This window comes from Loxodonta africana, chromosome 19 (assembly GCF_030014295.1).
Source record: "Loxodonta africana isolate mLoxAfr1 chromosome 19, mLoxAfr1.hap2, whole genome shotgun sequence".
NCBI classification, from domain to species: Eukaryota; Metazoa; Chordata; class Mammalia; order Proboscidea; family Elephantidae; genus Loxodonta; species Loxodonta africana.
Genome location: NC_087360.1, coordinates 24,126,707 through 24,144,421, shown reverse-complemented (window position 1 = coordinate 24,144,421; position 17,715 = coordinate 24,126,707). Strand labels below are relative to the sequence as shown.

The 17,715-nt window shown below is 47.8% G+C and overlaps 1 protein-coding gene across 1 annotated transcript; it reads right to left on the bottom strand.

Annotated features, from left to right (window-relative positions):
- Window positions 1-2,510: 2,510 nt before the first annotated feature.
- Window positions 2,511-17,626, bottom strand: YWHAH-AS1 (YWHAH antisense RNA 1). Its single transcript, XM_064271920.1, is given in 5 exon segments — window positions 2,511-2,609; window positions 2,611-2,726; window positions 4,016-4,175; window positions 9,766-9,931; window positions 10,018-17,626. Coding segments are annotated over 5 exon segments (687 nt in total). The 5' UTR covers window positions 10,164-17,626.
- Between the last annotated feature and the right edge of the window lie 89 nt (window positions 17,627-17,715).

Sequence of the window (17,715 nt, the reverse complement as noted above, 5' to 3'; positions counted from 1 at the left end):
CCTGAGAGAGGAGAGCCTGAGGGCATAGATTTCTCTAGCTCATACCCGCCTCTCTGCTCCTCTAAGTGCCACACTAGCAACCATCATGGTGATGGTTAAGTTTATATGTCAACTTGGTTAGGCTATGGTTCCCAGTGGTTTGGCCAAACACTAGTCTAGTTGCTCTAATGGAGTAGTTAACTCATTGCCATTTAGTTGCTTCAGATTCATAGTGACCCTACAGGACAGTGTAGAACTGCCCCATAGGGTTTCCAAGGCTGTAAATCTTTATGGACAAGTTATCAGGAGGGACCAGTCCCTGGAGAAGGGCCTCATGTTTGGTAAAGTAGAAGGTCAGCAAAAAAGAGGAAGACCCTCAACGAGATGGACTGACACAGTGGCTGAACAATGGGCTCAAACATTGCAACAATTGTGAGGATGGCACAGCACTGGGCAGTGTTTCATTCTGTTGTACACAGAGTCGCTATGAGTTAGAACTGACTCGACGGCAACAACAACAACTAACAACGACAAATCTTTATGGAAGCAGGTTGCCACATCTTTCTCCTGTGGAGCAGCTGGTGGGTTTGAATTGCCAACCTTTGGTTAACAGTTGACCACTTAACCACTGCACCACCAGGCTCCTTCTATGAAGTAGTTACATGCGATTAAGTCAGTTGGCCTTAAGTAAAGCAGATGACTCTGCATAATGTAATCTAATGTGGTGTGATCACTCTATCAGTTGAAGGCCTTAAGACCAAAAAGGGAGTTTCCCTGGGGCGTGTTCTGCCTCCAGACTATAGATATTTTGGCAAAACTCTCACCTCACTCTTCATGTCACCCGACCTACGGATTTTTAACTTTCCAACCCCCTAAAATCTTGTGAATCAATTTCTTGAAGTAAATCTCTCTTTCTCTCTCTATATATCACTGGGTCTGTTTTGCCAGAGAACCCTGACTTGGACAACAATTTGTGGCATTTTCCCTGTACCAGGCCCCATCAGGCACTAGGGAGATGGCAGGGAACCTGACCATTACCACCCCTGCCTTCATGGAGGCAAAGCCTAGTGGAGGAGACAGATAATAGATCTGTAAGTGAATAAATCACGTGCCTTCGACAGGATGAAACAGGATACTGGGACGGAGAGATGGGGTGGACAGAGGTGTTTTACCAGAATGGTCAGGAAGGCTGTCTGAAGTGGTTACATCTGAGCAGAGACCTGAAGGAGGAGAGGCAGTTGTATTGATTATCTATGACTTTATAACATATCATCCCAAAATGTAGTGGCTTACGACACCATTCATTACTCCTGAGCCTGAGGCTGGCCACACCTGTGGCTGCATTCAGCTGGAGGCACAGCTGGGCTGGAAGGTCCAAGATGGCCTTACTCGCACACCTAGTAGTTGGTGCCGGCTGTTGGGTGGGCCACCTCAGCTCTCCACCACTGGGTTTCTCATTCTCCAGGTGGCTGGATTGGTCCTGACCTGGTGGTCTCGGGATCACATTCCCAGAGGGTGAAGGCGGCAGCTACAAGGACACTTGAGGCTTAGGTTCCTGTCCTAGTTACCTAGTACTGCCATAACAAAAAATACCACGCGTGGGTGGTTTTAAAGAACACAGTTCAGGAGGCTAGAAGTCCGAATTCAAGTGTGGCTCTCAGGCAACATCCTTCTTTGTTGATTTCAGCTCCTAGTAGCTGGCAGTCCTTGGAGTTGCTGAGCTTGTAGATTTATCTGCTGTGTGTGTCTGTCTTCATGTGTGGTCTGTGTGTCTGTGTCTGTGTCTTTGTCTGTGTCTGTGTCTACTCTGCTCTTTCTATAGGTCAGATGGGATTAGGTTTAGGACCCACCCTACTCTACTATGACCTTGCTAACATAACAAATGAAAACCCCGTTTGCAAACAAGATCATATCCATAGGGACAGGGGCCAGGACTCCAATTCATATTTTTTCAGGGACACAATTCAATCCACAACAGCTCCAGTATTTTAAAAAAAGCAATTATTACCCCCATTTTACAGATGAAGAAACTGAGGCTCAGAGCCATATAGCGGCTGGCCAGCCACACAGCTGCAAACCTGGAGTGAAATCAGATGCCAGTGTCTGTGCTTTGCCCTCCATGCCCCATTGCCTCCAGGAAATGCCCCTAGGAAGCCTAATCCCCCCTCTATTTAGTGCTTGGGCTCTGTCAGCAGTCTCCCTGTCTACTGCAGGCATGTGCTGTGCTGGCTGTTTCTGAGCTCAGCCAGGACTAAAATGTGTGGACACAATGCTCAGCTGCTGGGGGGTTACGGTTTGTGGAGCCTGGCTCAGCTGTGTTCTCCCCAAGGCCTTTTGCCCCGAAACTCTCCACCTACCCCCCCACCCTCACCCCCACCCCCCTAGCCCCCAAAAGTCTCGTCTGGATCCCTGCCGCAGTAGAGCCTGCATTAAATATTCATGGGCAGTGCCTGGCGCTGCGGTGACATCAACTACTGGGCTGCTTGCTGAGGGCTGTGGCACTCTCTCCAAGGTGAAGAAGTGGCTGGAATTCATTTGGCTCGAATGGCATCCCAGAGGGCTGGCTGCTGGGACTCGGAGAAGATGCTGCTAACGTAACGTGTGGCCAGAGTCCAGAAGCTTCTCTCCGAGTCTCCCAGGCTCCCTTGGGCCCCCGCGGTATCCCAGTGCTGACACAATGCATTTAGTCATTCAGCAAGTACTCATTGAGTGCCTGCTGTATGCCAAGCACAGTGCTAGGTTCTGGGCATACAGACAGATCCTTGTCAATGAGCCCCCTGACTGGAGGAAGGGGAGAAATGGCCACCATGCAGAGTGGTCAGTGTGGAGGGGCAGACCTGGCACTGTGAACCTGATTCTAGGAATCCTTCTAAAGGAAGCCACAGCTAAGCTGGCACCTGAAGAAGGAGCACATGGTAGGCAGGAAAGAGGAGGGGTCAATGTTTCAAGCAGAGGGAATAGGATTGGGCTTAGATCCTGATTTCGCCCCCCTCCTAGCTATGGGTTCCCATCTTACAGGGTTGCTGCAAGGCCTAAACAAAGCCATGGCTGTTGATAGCACTGGGCTTGGTGCATAGAGTGCTGTATAGTGAGAACACAGGGGTGGGTGTGATGAAAAATCGTTCCATATCTTTATATGATTCCTTCGCCCTGCTAGGAATTCTTACCTCTACTTGATAAGCAGAGAAACTGAGACCCAGAGAGGCAACCTGCTCAGGGCCATAGTGCAGATTAGACCCCCAGGCCAGACACGCACCCCTAGGTGCTGACTGGGGTCTTTTCACACTCCGCCTGTAGGTATCCCAAGCAGTTGTCTCAGCTCAGGGAGACATGAAGTCTCATCAGCAGTCCCACCTGAGTCCCTCCACTGCTTTGCCAAGGGTGGTCTTGGCCCACCTCGAGGTGAGGCCGCAGTCGTCTGAGGGCAAGCTCACTCCTGGGCTTTGGGAGGCCTAGGTGTTAGTTTTGCTTCTGCTGCTAGTCTGCTGTGTGACCATGAGTGAATTGCTTTCCTTCTCTGAGCCTCTCAGTTCCCCATAGTTAATAATAACAGCTGCTTCATTGTCTGGGTCTCTAATCCACCCAACAGTGCTGTGGAAAAGGAACTATTATTAATTCCATAGTAAAGATGAGGGGCCAGCAGATTCCATGGGTTTCGTTTGAGCCTCCGTAAATCAGATTAATCAGAGTGGCCAAGAAAATAGCATCCTTACGGGAAATTTCTCCATGGCTGTCTCAAGTTCTTGCACATCTTGGGAGCAGGGATGCAGGGATCCAGACTCTTTTTCAGGGAATTTTGTATAGTGAACACTCTTGGGAGATGAAGTGTCTTCCACCAGGGCAAAGGGCAGGTTTGCGGACTGCCTTGGAAGACACAGTGTATCCCTTCAGGACAAAAGTCAGGCAGGCTTACTGCCCATTATAAAAGACTCAGGTGCCCTAAACTCAGCTTTCTTCCCCAGGAATGCCAGCCACTGTATATGCAGGCCCTCTTTCCATAACCCGGTGGCAATGGGGACTCAAGAAACTGCTGCAAGAAAAGGTCTACCATGGCTACTGCTTTTGCTGTTGGTAATAAAGTCCTTGGTCTTTGGAGGAAAAAAAAAAAGATGAAGAGCTGATCTCAGAGGGGCAAAGTGACAGGCATGAGGTCCAACAGTTAGCAAGTGGGGACCAGGATTTGGAGGGAGGTCTGTCTGCTGGTAGAGCCGGCCATCTGTCTACCATGCCATGCTGCCTCTTGGAGGAAGGGGCTGCAGTGAATTGTCTCCAAGATCCTTACTGTGGGTCTGGGATTTGGTGAGGTCCTTGTTGTCCCCAGAACTTCAGGACCCAGTGATTTCCTGGGGGTGAGGTTGGTCCTCTAATTGTCCTCATATAAAGGAAGTGACAGCATTGTCCCAAATTCCCAGTGGGTAGGACTCAACCTCTCCCTCAGCCACGACCTCCTTCCTGCTGGAACAGCCTTGGGTCCAGCGTGGACAGCGCCATTGCAACATGCCTGTTTTGTGAAGAGGAAACTGAAGCCCAGGCTTCCCCAGCTCTGAGTGGAAGAGCTGGAATTTGCAGCCAGGTGTGTTAACTCCAGATTTTATACTCTGAGTAGCTGAGCAACTGGGGGAGGTCAGGGGCGGCTGAGGCAGGGGGACAGACAGGCTGCCAATTTCACCCTGGAGCCTGCTTTTCCCCCTCCTAACGGTTCTCTCCCAGCTCCTGCAATTTTGCGTTCCTCCCCCCATGCTCCTTCTCCTTTCTTCTCTTTCATTCAGATCTCAATCCTCAATTAGGGGGTCAGCTGGTTTTTTTTATTATGTAATTGCATTTTTGGTGAAAATATATGCAGCAAAACCCACTCCCATTTCAATTTCTAGACATAATGGTCAGTGACATTGCTTACATTCTTTATATCGTGTCAACATTCTAGTTACTTCTGTTTTAGTTGTTTCACATCCATTTACTTATGACCTCTGCCCCTCAACCTTCTCATCTGAGCTTTAAAATAGCTGTTGACCCTTTGGTTTTTGTCTTAGGTATCTAGTGCTGCTGTAACGGAAATACCACAAGCGGGCGGCTTTAACAAAAAAAACAGAAGTTTATTTTCTCACAGTTTAGGAGGCTAGAAGTCTGAATTCAGGGTGCCAGCTCCCAGGGAAGGCTTTCTCTCTCTGTCAGGTCTGGGGAAAGATCCTTGCCATTGATCTTCCCCTGGCCTAGGAAATTCTTAGTGCAGGGACCCCCAGTCCAAAGGAGACACTCTGCTCCTGGCTCTTTTTTCGTGGTGGCAGGAGCTCCCTCTACTCTCTGCTTGATTCTGTCTTTTATATCTCAAAAGAGATTGACTCAAGATACAACCTAATCCTGTAGATTGAGTCCTGCCTCATTAACATAACTTGCCTCTAATCCTGCCTCATAAACATCACAGAGGTTAGGATTTACCACACAGGATAATCACATCAGATCACAAAATGGTGTCCAACCATACAATACTGGGAATCATGGCCTAGCCAAATTGACACACATTTTGGTGGGACACAATTCAATCTGTAATAGTCTCATGTAGATATATATATTTTTAAAGAAACACAATACTCAAGGAAGACAATCTTTTACTCAAGGGTAAAGTAACTGTGAGTCCAGTTACGCAATTTAAAGGTGACTTCAGGGGATAGTGTTATCAGGTGGAAGCCCCAGGTTTTGCTCGACATGACTTGTATTGGCCAATGAACGAGAAACCAAGGCTGGAGAGTGGACAGGTGCCTGTATTTCATCGTGCAAGGACTGCTGCTTATGCCAAGACTGCACCCAGAGGGCCAGGGGAAAAGTTATTTTTAAGGGGTTAAAAATACAGAGTTCATACACGTTACGTCAGCACCATTCTTAATCATATCACACAGGCGCCAGGATTTTTACAGAGCAGGCCAAGCAAAGGAACTAGAAATCTAATGCAAAAATTGAGAGGTCGGCCAAATAAGCTGAAGTGGACTTTTCTGCAGCCTGCGGATCTCTGTATTAAGCATTTCAATTCAAGGTTTGAAGAGCAGCTCAGGACCATAGTCTCGGGGACCTCTCCAGGCTCAATAGGTCAAGTCAGTCTGGATTCTTTAAGAATTTGAAATTCTGTTCTCCATTTTTCTCCCTTTTCTGTCAGGATTCATCTATTGTGTCCCTGATCAGAACATTCAGTGGTGGTAGCCAGGCACCATTTAGTTCTTCGGGTCTCAAGGTGGAGGTGGCAGTAGTTCATGGAGACAGTTAGTCCCGTAGTCCAGTTTCTTCTCTGATTCTTGGATTTCCTCTTTTCTCTTTTGTTCCAGATGAATAAAGACCAATTGTTGTATCTTCGATGGCTGCTTGTGAACTTTTAAAACCTCGGATACTACTCACCATACTGAGAGGTAAAACGTAAATTTTGTTTTTATTGTCGGATGCTGTCAAGGCTGTTCCGACTCATACCAACCCAATGTACAACCCACCAAAATGCTGCCCAGTCTTGCGCCATCCTCACAATCATTGTTGTGCTTGAGCCCACTGTTTCAGCCACTGTGTCAATACGTCTCGTTGAGGGTTTTCCTCTTTTTCACTGACCCTCTACTCTATCAAGCATGATGTCCTTCTCCAGGGACTGGTTCCTCCTGATAACATGTCTAAAGTACATGAAACAAAGTTGCACCAACCTTGCTTCTAAGGAGCGTTCTGGCTGTACTTCTTCAAAGACAGATTTGTTCTTCTGGCAGTCCATAGTAAACACAATATTTTTCGCCAATACCGTAATTCAAAGGCATCTACTCTTCTTTGATGTTCCTTATTCATTGTCCAGCTTTCACATGCATAGGAGGTGATTTTAAATACCATGGCTTGGGTCAGGTGCACCTCGGTTCTCAAAGTGACATCTTTGCTTTTTAACACTTTAAAAAGGATCTTTATGGCATATTTCCCCAATGTAATACATTGTTTGATTTCTTAACTGCTGCTTTTATGGGCATTGATCGTGGATCCAAGTAAAATGAAATCCTTGACAACTTCAACATTTTTTTCTCCATTTATCATGATGTTGCTTACTGATCCCATTGTGAGGATTTTTGTTTTCTTTCTTTTTTTTTTTTTTTATGTTAAGGTGTAATCCGTACTGAAGGCTCTAGTCTTTGATCTTCATTAGTAAGTGCTTCAAGTCCTCTTCGGTGTCAGCGAGCAAGGTTGTGTCATCTGCATATCACAAATTAACTAGTCTTCCTCCAATCCTGATGCCACATTCTTCTTCACATAGTTCAGCTTCTTGGATTATTTGTTCAGCATGTAGATTGAATAAGTATGGTGAAAGGATACAACCTTGATGCACACCTTTCCTGATTTTAAACCACTAGCAGTATCCCATTGTTCTGTTTTAATGCCTGCCTCTTGGTCTATGTACACATTCCACATGAGCACTTTAAGAACTATATTATGCCAGTTGACTGGATTGTCCGAGACCATGGCCCTAAACCCCCAAACCAAGAGAACCAATCCCATAAGGTGATTGGTTATGTCTAGTTAATATCAGCATCTGTAGCCTTCCCTCCCCCTTTTTTGGTTGTTTTTTTTTTTTATTTTTTAATTGTTGCAAAACCATACACAACCTAGCATTTGCCCATTCATTCCTTTTCCCTGTATACAGCTTAGGAGTTAGCTGATTTAAAGTGCTCCTCCTTCCCAAAACCAAAAAACTTGCCACTTGGAGAGGATGCTAGTGGTAGAATTTCTGTTAACAGGCAGAAGGTGAGATGAAATTCAATTCAGCATTCACCAAGAGGCCCTAATCTCCCCTGTAAATGGAAACTTCCTAAGGAAGTTGGAGGCAGGTGGTATAAGTGATGAAGAGAGTGACCTTTATAGTCAATATGACTGAGGTTCAAATCCTGGCTTTGCCTCTACTAATAGCAGGACCTCAAGTAAGCAGCTGCCTCTCTGACCATCCATTCCCCATCTGTTTAATGGGTGTAAGAGGAATTTCCACCTCATATTGTTGTTATGAGGATTAAACAAGATCATATATTAAATTAAATTGCATAGCATAGTGCTTGACTCCTAGTAGCTGGCCAGTCAACCATTGTATATGGTTTTGCAACAATAAAAAAAAAAAAAAAAAAAACCAACAACCAAAAAAAGGGGATGGAGGGCTACAGATGCTGATACTAATTAGACATAATCAATCACCTCATGGGATTAGTTCTCTTGGTTTGTGGGTTTAGGGCCATGGTCTCGGACAATCCAGTCAACTGGCATAATACAGTTCTTAAAGTGCTCATGTGGAACCTGTACATAGACCAAAAGGCAGGCATTCAAACAGAGCAATGGGATACTGCTTGATTTAAAATCAGGAAAGGTGTGCGTCAAGGTTGTATCCTTTCACCATACTTATTCACCGAATTCACTGAAATCACTCTGTGCACATGGTGGAGTGGTATACCAGAGCCACAGTGGGGCCAGGTAGAGGGAGAGAGTGACAGAGTACTTCTTGTTGGAGAAACTGGGAAGGTCCATTAGAGGAGATAAGACTTCAACTAGGCATTAAGGACTTTAAGAGTGAGGGAAAATTGCTGGGCTGAGGGCTGTGGGGACCATGGTCTTGGGGAACATCTAGCTCAACTGGCATGAGATAGTTTACAAAGAAAATGGTCTACATTCCACTTTGGTGAGTAGCGTTTGGGGTCTTAAAAGCCTGTGAGTGGCCATCTAAGATACTCCACTGGTGTCATCCCTTTGGGAGCAAGGGAGAATGAAGAAACTAAAGACATAAGGGAAAGATTAGTCCAAAGGACTAATGGACCACATCTACCATGGCCTCCACCAGACTGAGTCCTGTACAACTAGATAGTGCCCAGCTACCAGTATTGACTGCTCTGACAGGGATCACAATAGAGGGTCCCTGACAGAGCTGAAGAAAAATGTAGAACAAAATTCAAACTCACAAAAAAAGACCAAACTTCGTGGCCTGACAGAGACTGGAGAAACTCCGAGAGAATGGCCCCCGGACATCCTTAGAGCTCAGTAATGAAGCCAAACCTGAGGTTCACCCTTCAGTCAAAGATTAGACAGGCCCATAAAACAAAACGAGACTATAAGGGCACAACAGCCCAAGGGCAAGGACTAGAAGGCAGGAGGGGACAGGAAAGCTGGTAACAGGGAGCTCAAGGCCGAAAAGGGAGAGTGTTAAGATGTCATGGGGTTGTTAACCAATGTCATAAAACAATGCGTGTGCTAAATGTTTAATGAGAAATTGCTCTGTAAACCTTCATCTAAGTAAACACTGTAAACCTTCATCTAAGTACGATGGAAAAAAAAAAAAAAAAGAGGCAGGAAAGGTAGGAAAGGGCATTCTAGTTAGAGGAACCTCAGGAGCAGCATCTAGGAACATGGTGAGCTTAGGATGTCCAGGGAGTGGGTGATGTGCTTGGAGAGGTAGGCTAGAGTCAGACTAGGAAGAGCCAAGTGAAGGGTTTTGGACCTCTTAAGGGGAAGGGGTCCTGCCTAGGACCATAGGGGTAGCTCAGCGTTGTGTCTGCAGAGACCAGCCCATGGAGTGAGCCTCTGCCTGGATTGGTAAGCCTGCCAATGTAGTCTGAAAGGAGACGGAGGCTGTAACAATCTGTTCGCCTCCTAAGTAACACACTGGGAAGGAAAAGATGTTTTATAGCAAAATTGCCTGGCAGTGAACCTTGGTGAAAACTCAGCAACCCTCTCCCTTACTTCCCAGGGTAAGGTTTACGCAGCAGGTGACGAGTGCTACAGTGACGTTCACAGCTCAACAACCAAAAGATCAGGGGCAGCAGCAGAGAGAATGGTGGAGGTGGAGCCCGAAGGCCTGCTTCCAGGTCCTGGCTCCTCCTCCTTGGTCCTGGCTCCTCCTCCTTGGTCCTGGCTCCTGCTCCTTGGTCCTGGCTCCTCCTCCTTGGTCCTGGCTCCTCCTCCTTGCCCTCTGTGCCGCATTTGGGCAAGTCGCTTAATGTCTTTGGAGCTTGGTTTCCTCATCTGTAAGACCAGAGCAATAACACCAAACCTCACCTAAACCAAGTGAGAGTACACTGGTAAAACTGCTGCCCATGTTTGGGCATGAAATAGGAGAACTGCCTTTCTTCAATTCCATGTATTGACAGCATCCAAACACTTGTCCTTTGAAACACCCCTGTTCTATCCTCTTGCATTGTCATTGCCACCTGTTACGGATTGAACTGTGTCCCCTCAAAATATATGTTGAAGTCTTGACCCCTGTTCCTGTGGATGTTACCTTGTTTGGAAACAGAGTCCTTTTTCAAAAATATTATCAGTGAAGCTAACAAGGTCATAACTGCAGGGGAGGTCCTAATGCCTTCTGAGAGTGCCTTGTAAAAGGGCAGAATAGACACAGAGACATAGTCACAGACAGGGGGAAGAGGCCACGTGGAGACACATCTCCAGGTAGCAATGGAACATCAAGGATTGCCGGCAGAAATCAGAAGCTAGATGAAAAGCACGGAGGTGTTTCTTCTCTCAAAACCCTGGGAAGGAACTGACATGGCAGATACCCTGATTTGGACTTCTAGCCTCTAGAACTCTAAGACAATGAATGTCTGTTCTTTAAAGCCACCCACTTTGTGGTGCTTGTTACTACAGCCTAGAAAACTAAGACACCATTACTTGCTGAACTTTCAATGGTGAAACGCCCTAGACTATCAGAGCTGCCACATGCCAGTATGGGCTGCCATTTTATTTTGGCAAAATTTGCATAACAAAATTCACCATTTTAACAATTTCAAAGTGCACAATCTGATGTGGCATTTAGTATATTCACAGTGCCCTGCAACCATCATCTAGCTCCAGGATATTTTAATCACCATTCTTTCCACTGCTGCCCCCATTAGCAGTCGCTCCCTAGTTCTCTCTCCGCCCCTGGCAGCCACCAATCTGCTTTCTGTGTCTATGGATCTGCCTATTCTGAATGTCTCATATAAATGGAATCATCCAGACCTCTTGTGTCTGACTTCTTTCACCGAGCATAATGTTTTCAAGGTACACTCGCATCGTAGCCTGTATCAATACTTGACTGATTCCTTTTGATGGCTGAGTGAGATTTGATTGTATGGATATACCACATTTTGTTTATCCGTTTATCACCTGGTAGACATCTGGGTTGTTTCCACTTTTTGGCTATTGTGAGTAATGCTACTATTTGTTTAAATTGCTTGGTCATATGGTTACTCTATGTTTAACTTATTGAGGAACTGCCAAACTGTTTTCTGCAGCTTCCCATTTTACAGATAAGAAATCCAAGGCTCAGAGCGCAGAAGTAATGTGTCCAAGGGCCCTCAGCTATGGTTACAAGCAGAGGCGAGTACATGCAGGTAGGGGGGATCAAGGGACTCTCTAATCCTGACCCCCAGTTTTTCCAGACTGCAGCAGCCCCTCCTTGCCTAGGCCCACCCAGAGGGAACCAAGCAGAAGCTTGAGGCAATTATCCAGATGGTTTAAGCCAAAGGATCTAGAAATTTCTGGCCAAGAAGCACAAGTTACCCAGCCAGCTACAGAACTGAAGCAAAAGCCTTTTCCTCTCTCATTTTAACTGTGATTTCATAAGTGACAGCTTTGTCTTTCCCCCAGAGCCAGGCTCCTCTGAACATGCTTTAGGGGGGCGGGTGGTGAGAATGGGGCTCTGAGCTCCACCAGCTCACAGATTGCAGCTCCCAGGACATTTTCACACTTCTTAATGCCAAAAGCTGCCTTAAGAGCCAATCTGCTCCCCAAGTGTGCTTTGGAAGAGTGGTGGAAGGCTCTGGGTCAATCCAGAAATCTGTGTGCTCAGGCTGATCTTAGACACAGGGGTGGAATTTGATATCAGCAAAAGGACCCAGGGCCAAGGCGAAGGAGCAGAAAATGGTGTGAGCTGGAGGAGGCCGTGTGACTGCCTCGATCATAGAGCAAGAATCTGGCCTCTCTTGGCTTAGCTTCCCCATCCATAAAATGGGGATAACCAACCACCCCCCAGGGTTGGAGGATTTAGTGAGATAATATATGTAAGTGATTAATAAATAAGAGCTGCAGTTAGCATTATCATATTGGCTTCGGATCAGCAAGGTCACGCTGGCAGCAGGCGGCCTGTGTTTGGAAAAAAACACGAAAAGTTAAAATCCTATCTGGGTGACACAGATCTGTGGGCAGGTGACCCCTCCTGCTCAAGATGGTAACCATGCCAACAGTGTAAATACCATCTCCTTGGAACAAAAGGGTCCTCTCTGTAATATGCTCCTTGTTGTCCAGGCTCCTCAAGGAGTTCAGAGCAGCCCAGAGTATTGAAGAAAAAGAAAAACAGACGTGCCTTTTCTGGGTCACCTATTCTCTGGGCTCCAGCTGAGGGTTCTGGCAATGCTTTAGAAATCTAGTCGAGTGCAAGGAGCATCATCACTGGCTTACAGAGTGGTACACAGCCAGGAATTACCATGTGCTGCTCAGGCAGACATAGTACAGACACGCTCTTGCTGATTCTTACAAGCACCCTAGGAAGCAAGTGTGGCTAGACCCATTTTCTGGGGAGAAAACATAATCAGAGAGGACAAGTGCCTTGCCTAAGGTTACTCTGGTAAGTGGCAGAGCAGCTCTAGAACCAGATTCTTTTCCCCCATCACACCACACACAGTTCTCAGGAAGCCAGGGGGGTGGGGTCTGTTCCTTGAGTGATACACTATGCCAGGTGAAGATGCAAACCTGGACCCTGCTATGGGACCTGCTCTGGCCCCCTAAGGAAGGAACACATTATGTTTAACGTTAACCATTGGCCTCCTTCACTTCGCTCAGGAGCTCTCTTTGGAGTTGTTCCAAGGAGATAATTGTTGATCAAAACTTGCCGGTAGCTTCTGTTGGGTCGGCCTCTGACTCATAGCAACCCTGTGCACAATGGAACAAAATGCTACGTCCTGCGCCACCCCCATATAGACCGCAGATCAGACTGTTGTGATCCATAGGGTTTTCAGTGGGTGATTTTCAGAAGTAGATGACCAGCCTTTCTTCCTAGTCTATGTTAATCTGGAAGGTCCACTGAAACCTGTTCAGCATCATAGCAATATGTAAGCCTCACTGACAGACAGGTGATGGCTATGCACGAGGTGCACTGGCTGGGAATGAAATCTGGTATCCTGCTTGGAAGGCGAGAGTCCTGGGAACGCGTGCCCTGTCCAAGGTGGTTGTTGTAATCTTTGTTTGTGAGGTTTTGAGGAGTTGCCAGGTCCCTGGGCGGCAAAAACAGTTTGCACTAGACTACTAACCTGAATGTTGGGCAGTTCAAATACACCCAGTGGTGCCACAAAAGAAAGGCCTGGCGATCTGCTTCTGGAAAGATTACAGCCAAGAAAACCTGATGGAGCAGTTCTACTCTGTAACACATGGGGTCGCCGTGAGTTCGAATCAACTTGATGGCAATAGGATTGGGTTTTTTTTTTTTTTTTGGTGCGCGGTAGTTGGTAGCTCTCTCTCCGGCGCAAAAGGAGATGGATGCTGGTAAGTGTACAGGCTAAAAGGTTGGAAGTTGTGTGTGCGTTTCACAATGTGAATGACTTTGAAAAAGGAGTCACGTCTGAGCTTGTCTCAGCGAAGACCAGGGCAGCATGGGGCCATCAGGCTTGAGAGTCTGAATCTGGGGGCCCGAGTTTGAATTGTAGGTCTGCTGATGACCAGTTGTATGACTTCGTTCAAGTCATGGAACATCTCTGTGCCCATTCCCTCACCTGTAAAACAGAAATGGAAATTGTACCTACCTTACAAAATTTTTTTTTTTTTTTTACAGGGGGAGCCTGAGGAAAAACTATGACCATCCGTGGTGCTTGCAACATGGTAGATGTCTCCTTCCTCCCAACAGTGAGGGTGGACAAGGTCATACAGGAGGGGGCAGAGTGAGAAGATGGCCTGGGACAGAGCCCTGAGGAACCCTGCATTTCAGGGTAGGCCTAGAAGACGAGTCCACACACAAGACGAAAGGCGTGGCCAGAGGAATGGAGGGGAAACCAGAGTGTAGGGTCATGAAGTCAAGTGGAGAGTTTTAAGGAGGGGTGGCAGGGGCAGATTACCCAATAAGCAAGATAGGCACAAGCTTAGCCATGCTGATTTACTAATATACAGTGCACAATTTCACCTGGTAACTGGCAAGACAGGTGAAATTGTTCACTTCAGATTAGTAGGTAAACACAATCAAGCCGTGCTACCTTGCTTACTGTATACGGTGCATACAGTGCCCTGGTTAATCCACCCCTGGGTGAGAGCTGTGTCCAAGAGGACCAGGAGGTGAAGAGTACCCAGTGTCCTTGTATTTGGCAACAAGAAGGCCACACATGGCCTCGAAGAGGGCCATCTAGCTGGAGGAGTGGGGACAGAGCCAGAGCACAGTGGGCTGAGCAGCGGGTGGCAGGTGAGGAAGTGGAGAAAGGGAAGTTTGGTGAGAAGCAAAGAAAGGCTTCCTGGAAGAACTCATCATTTATGAACCTAGCCAAAATCAATTTAGAATGCTCCAGCTCTGTATTTCACTGTTTTGGATTCAATCTCAGCCCAACATGATCAGAAAAGCAAAGCCTCTAGGACTAGAAGTAGTTGTGGGGGTCCCCCCAACCAGCCCTGGACCCTTCTCCACCTCCCACTGGAACCCCATCCTTGTGGGGGTGGAGGAGAGGATTAATTATTATCTAGCATTTTGTTTAGCATGCTCTTTAAAGATATTCACTAGGGGGAGGATCAGCCTGGTTTGTTAACCTTGATTCCATTTCTAGTCAGCAAAGGTGATTCTACGAAGCGCAGTTAAGCCTAGATGGGGCGTCCTGGACCCACAGCGAAATCCTGTTCCATGGGTGCCGATGTCCTCATTTTAGTATTCCAAAGGGGAGAAGAAGGTCCGGGAGGCAGGAAACCAGGTATGTGCAAATGGGGATGGCCGCTCCTCTCCCTAAGTCCTCAGTTTCCCTTTATGCAAGAAAAAAGGATAGATAGGTTTTTTTTCCTTAAGGGCCCTGCTTGCTCTGACATTCCAGGGTGCAGATTTCTATTCCAGTCCTTTCAATAGTCCAAGTCCAGTTTTCCAGATGGCAAAGCTGAGGTCCAGAAGACACCCAATCTCCAGGCGCTGCCTTTTCACCCCTCTAATATGTATCTTACTCTCCAGAGCCAGACTCATGTCCTGAACTATGACTTTCACCACCTCCAAAAAAAAAAAAAACCAAACCAAACCTACTGCTTTAGAGTTGATTCCGACTCATGGAAACCCCTCGTGTTACAGAGTAGAACTGCTCCATAAGGTTTTCTTGGCTGTAATCCTTATGAAAGCAGATCACCAGGCCTTTCTTCCGTGGCACCAAAACAAAACAAACCCATTGCCACTGAGTGGATTCCGACTCATAGCGACCCCACAGGACAGAGCAGAACTGCCCCATACGGTTTCCAAGAAGCGCCTGATGGATTCAAACTGCAGACGTTTTGGTTAGCAGGCCAACTTTTTTTTTTTTTTATTGTGCTTTAAGTGAAAGTTTACAAATCAAGTTAGTCTCTCACACAAAAACTTATATACACCTTGCTACATACTCCCAATTACTCTCTCCCTAATGAGACAGCCTGCTCTCTCCCTCCACTCTTTTCGTGTCCATTTCGCCAGCTTCTAACCCCCTCTACCCTCCAGGCAGGACATGCCAACATAGTCTCAAGTGTCCACCTGATCCAAGAAGCTCACTCCTCGCCAGCATCCCTCTCCAACCCATTGTCCAGTCCCATACATGTCTGAAGAGTTGGTTTCGGAAATGGTTCCTCTCCTGGGCCAACAGAAGGCCTGGGGGCCATGACCACCGGGGTCCTTCCAGTATCAGACCATTAAGTACGGTCTTTTAATGAGAATTTGGGGTCTGCATCCCATTCCTCTCCTGCTCCCTCAGGGGTTCTCTGTTGTGTTCCCTGTCAGGGCAGTCATCTGTTGCAGCTGGGCACCATCTAGTTCTTCTGGTCTCAGGATGATGTAGCCTCTGGTTCATGTGGTCCTTTCTGTCTCTTGGGCTCGTAATTACCTTGTGTCCTTGGTGTTCTTCATTCTCCTTCGATCCAGGTGGGTTGAGACCAGTTGATGCATCTTAGATGGCTGCTTGCTAGAGTTTAAGACCCCAGATGAGCAGGCAAACTCTTAACCACTACATCAACGGGGTTTCCTCTGTGGCACCACTGGGTGGATTTGAACTTTCAGTCTTTAGGTCAGTAGTGGAGCACCAACCATTTGCACCACCCAGGGATCTTTCACCACCTCAAAACCAAAACATATTGCTGTGGAGTTGATTCCAACTCATACTCATCCTATAGGATAGAGCTGAGCTGCCCCATGGGGTTTCCAAGACTGTCATCTTTACAGGAACAGACTGCCACATCTTTCTCTCATAGAGGGGCTGGTGGGTTCAAACCTTTTGGTTAGCAGCCCGGCTCTTAACCACTGCACCTAAGAATAAAACCTCAAATACTCAGTCTGGCATTTAAAATACTCAGTAATCTCGCCCCACCTAACCTCATCTCCCACTGCCAGGTCTCACTTCTCACCCTCTCTCAAATTCTGTTCCTATCTTCACTGCGAAGCCTTTGTCCAGGCTACATCCCACTCCCTAATAATACATTTTTCCTGACTCATTTTCTTCAAGTCCAGCTTACCTGTTCTTGAGTATTTAGACCTCAGCTTCTCAGGGGCAAGGGCTGAATCTTAACTCAGTAGCTTCCTATTCTCACTGCTGAACATGCAGTAGGTGCTCAATAAAATTCTCAAGAGAGTCCACCGCCCCCTCTCCTGGCTAGAGTCGGCATCTTGTAAGTTGGGGCGGTGTTTAGTCCTAGTGATTTTCTTAGCTTGGCTAGCGCCCAGGCAGGGCGTGAGGGACCTTCAGCCCTCAATTGCCAGGGCTGGGAGGGGCTTACTGACTAGCCTGCCAATCCGCCGCCCTCTTCCCCTGCAAGGAGTCCAGGCTGAATTTGAACCCAGATCCTGACCCCGCCACTTAACAGGCTGTGTAACCCTCAGCAAGTCACTAGTCTCACTCTGCTTCAGGTTCCACATTTGGAAGGTGGGAACACCAGCTGGCTCACTCTCGAGCTGGGTTGTGGTGATCAACTAGAATGCCGGTACAGGCCCAGCACTGGGCGGGCTCCTAGGAAGTGTGCTGTGACTGTCCTCTTGTGGAAGGCACTGCCTGCAGCCCGGGGAAGTGTGGACCTGATCCTGCCAGGCCAGTGCAGACCAGACTGCAGGGTGTGGCCCGCGAAGCCGCTGGCCAGGCTGGGCTCCGGTCAGGCGGGACGCAGGGGCCGGCCGGCCCGGCCCGCCCTGGGCCCATGGCCTCCAGCTTCTCCACGCAGTGGCTTTCCCTTCTGGATTCTTCTCAAGTCAGACAGCTAATGCGGCTTCAGCGGCGCTTTTCCGGATGGGGCTGCGACATCCCGCTGCCTGTGCAGCCACCATCACCGCGCCCCTCTCTGGGCTCCGCAGCGTTCCAGCGCCGCTCTCGACTCCCACCTCCACCTCTGCGGCAGTAAAATGCAGCACTCGCAGAGCGCCTGCGCGGCTCCGGGGCGGGGCGGCGGCGGCGGCTATTTATAGTAGGTGACGTCACCTTGAAATAGACCGTTAGAGCCGGCCCGCCTTCCCCCCATCTCCACTCCCGCCTCTCCGCGCCACCCCTCCGGGCAGCTCCCACTGCGCAGGCGTCCTTCCGCCCCCCCACCTCAACGCAC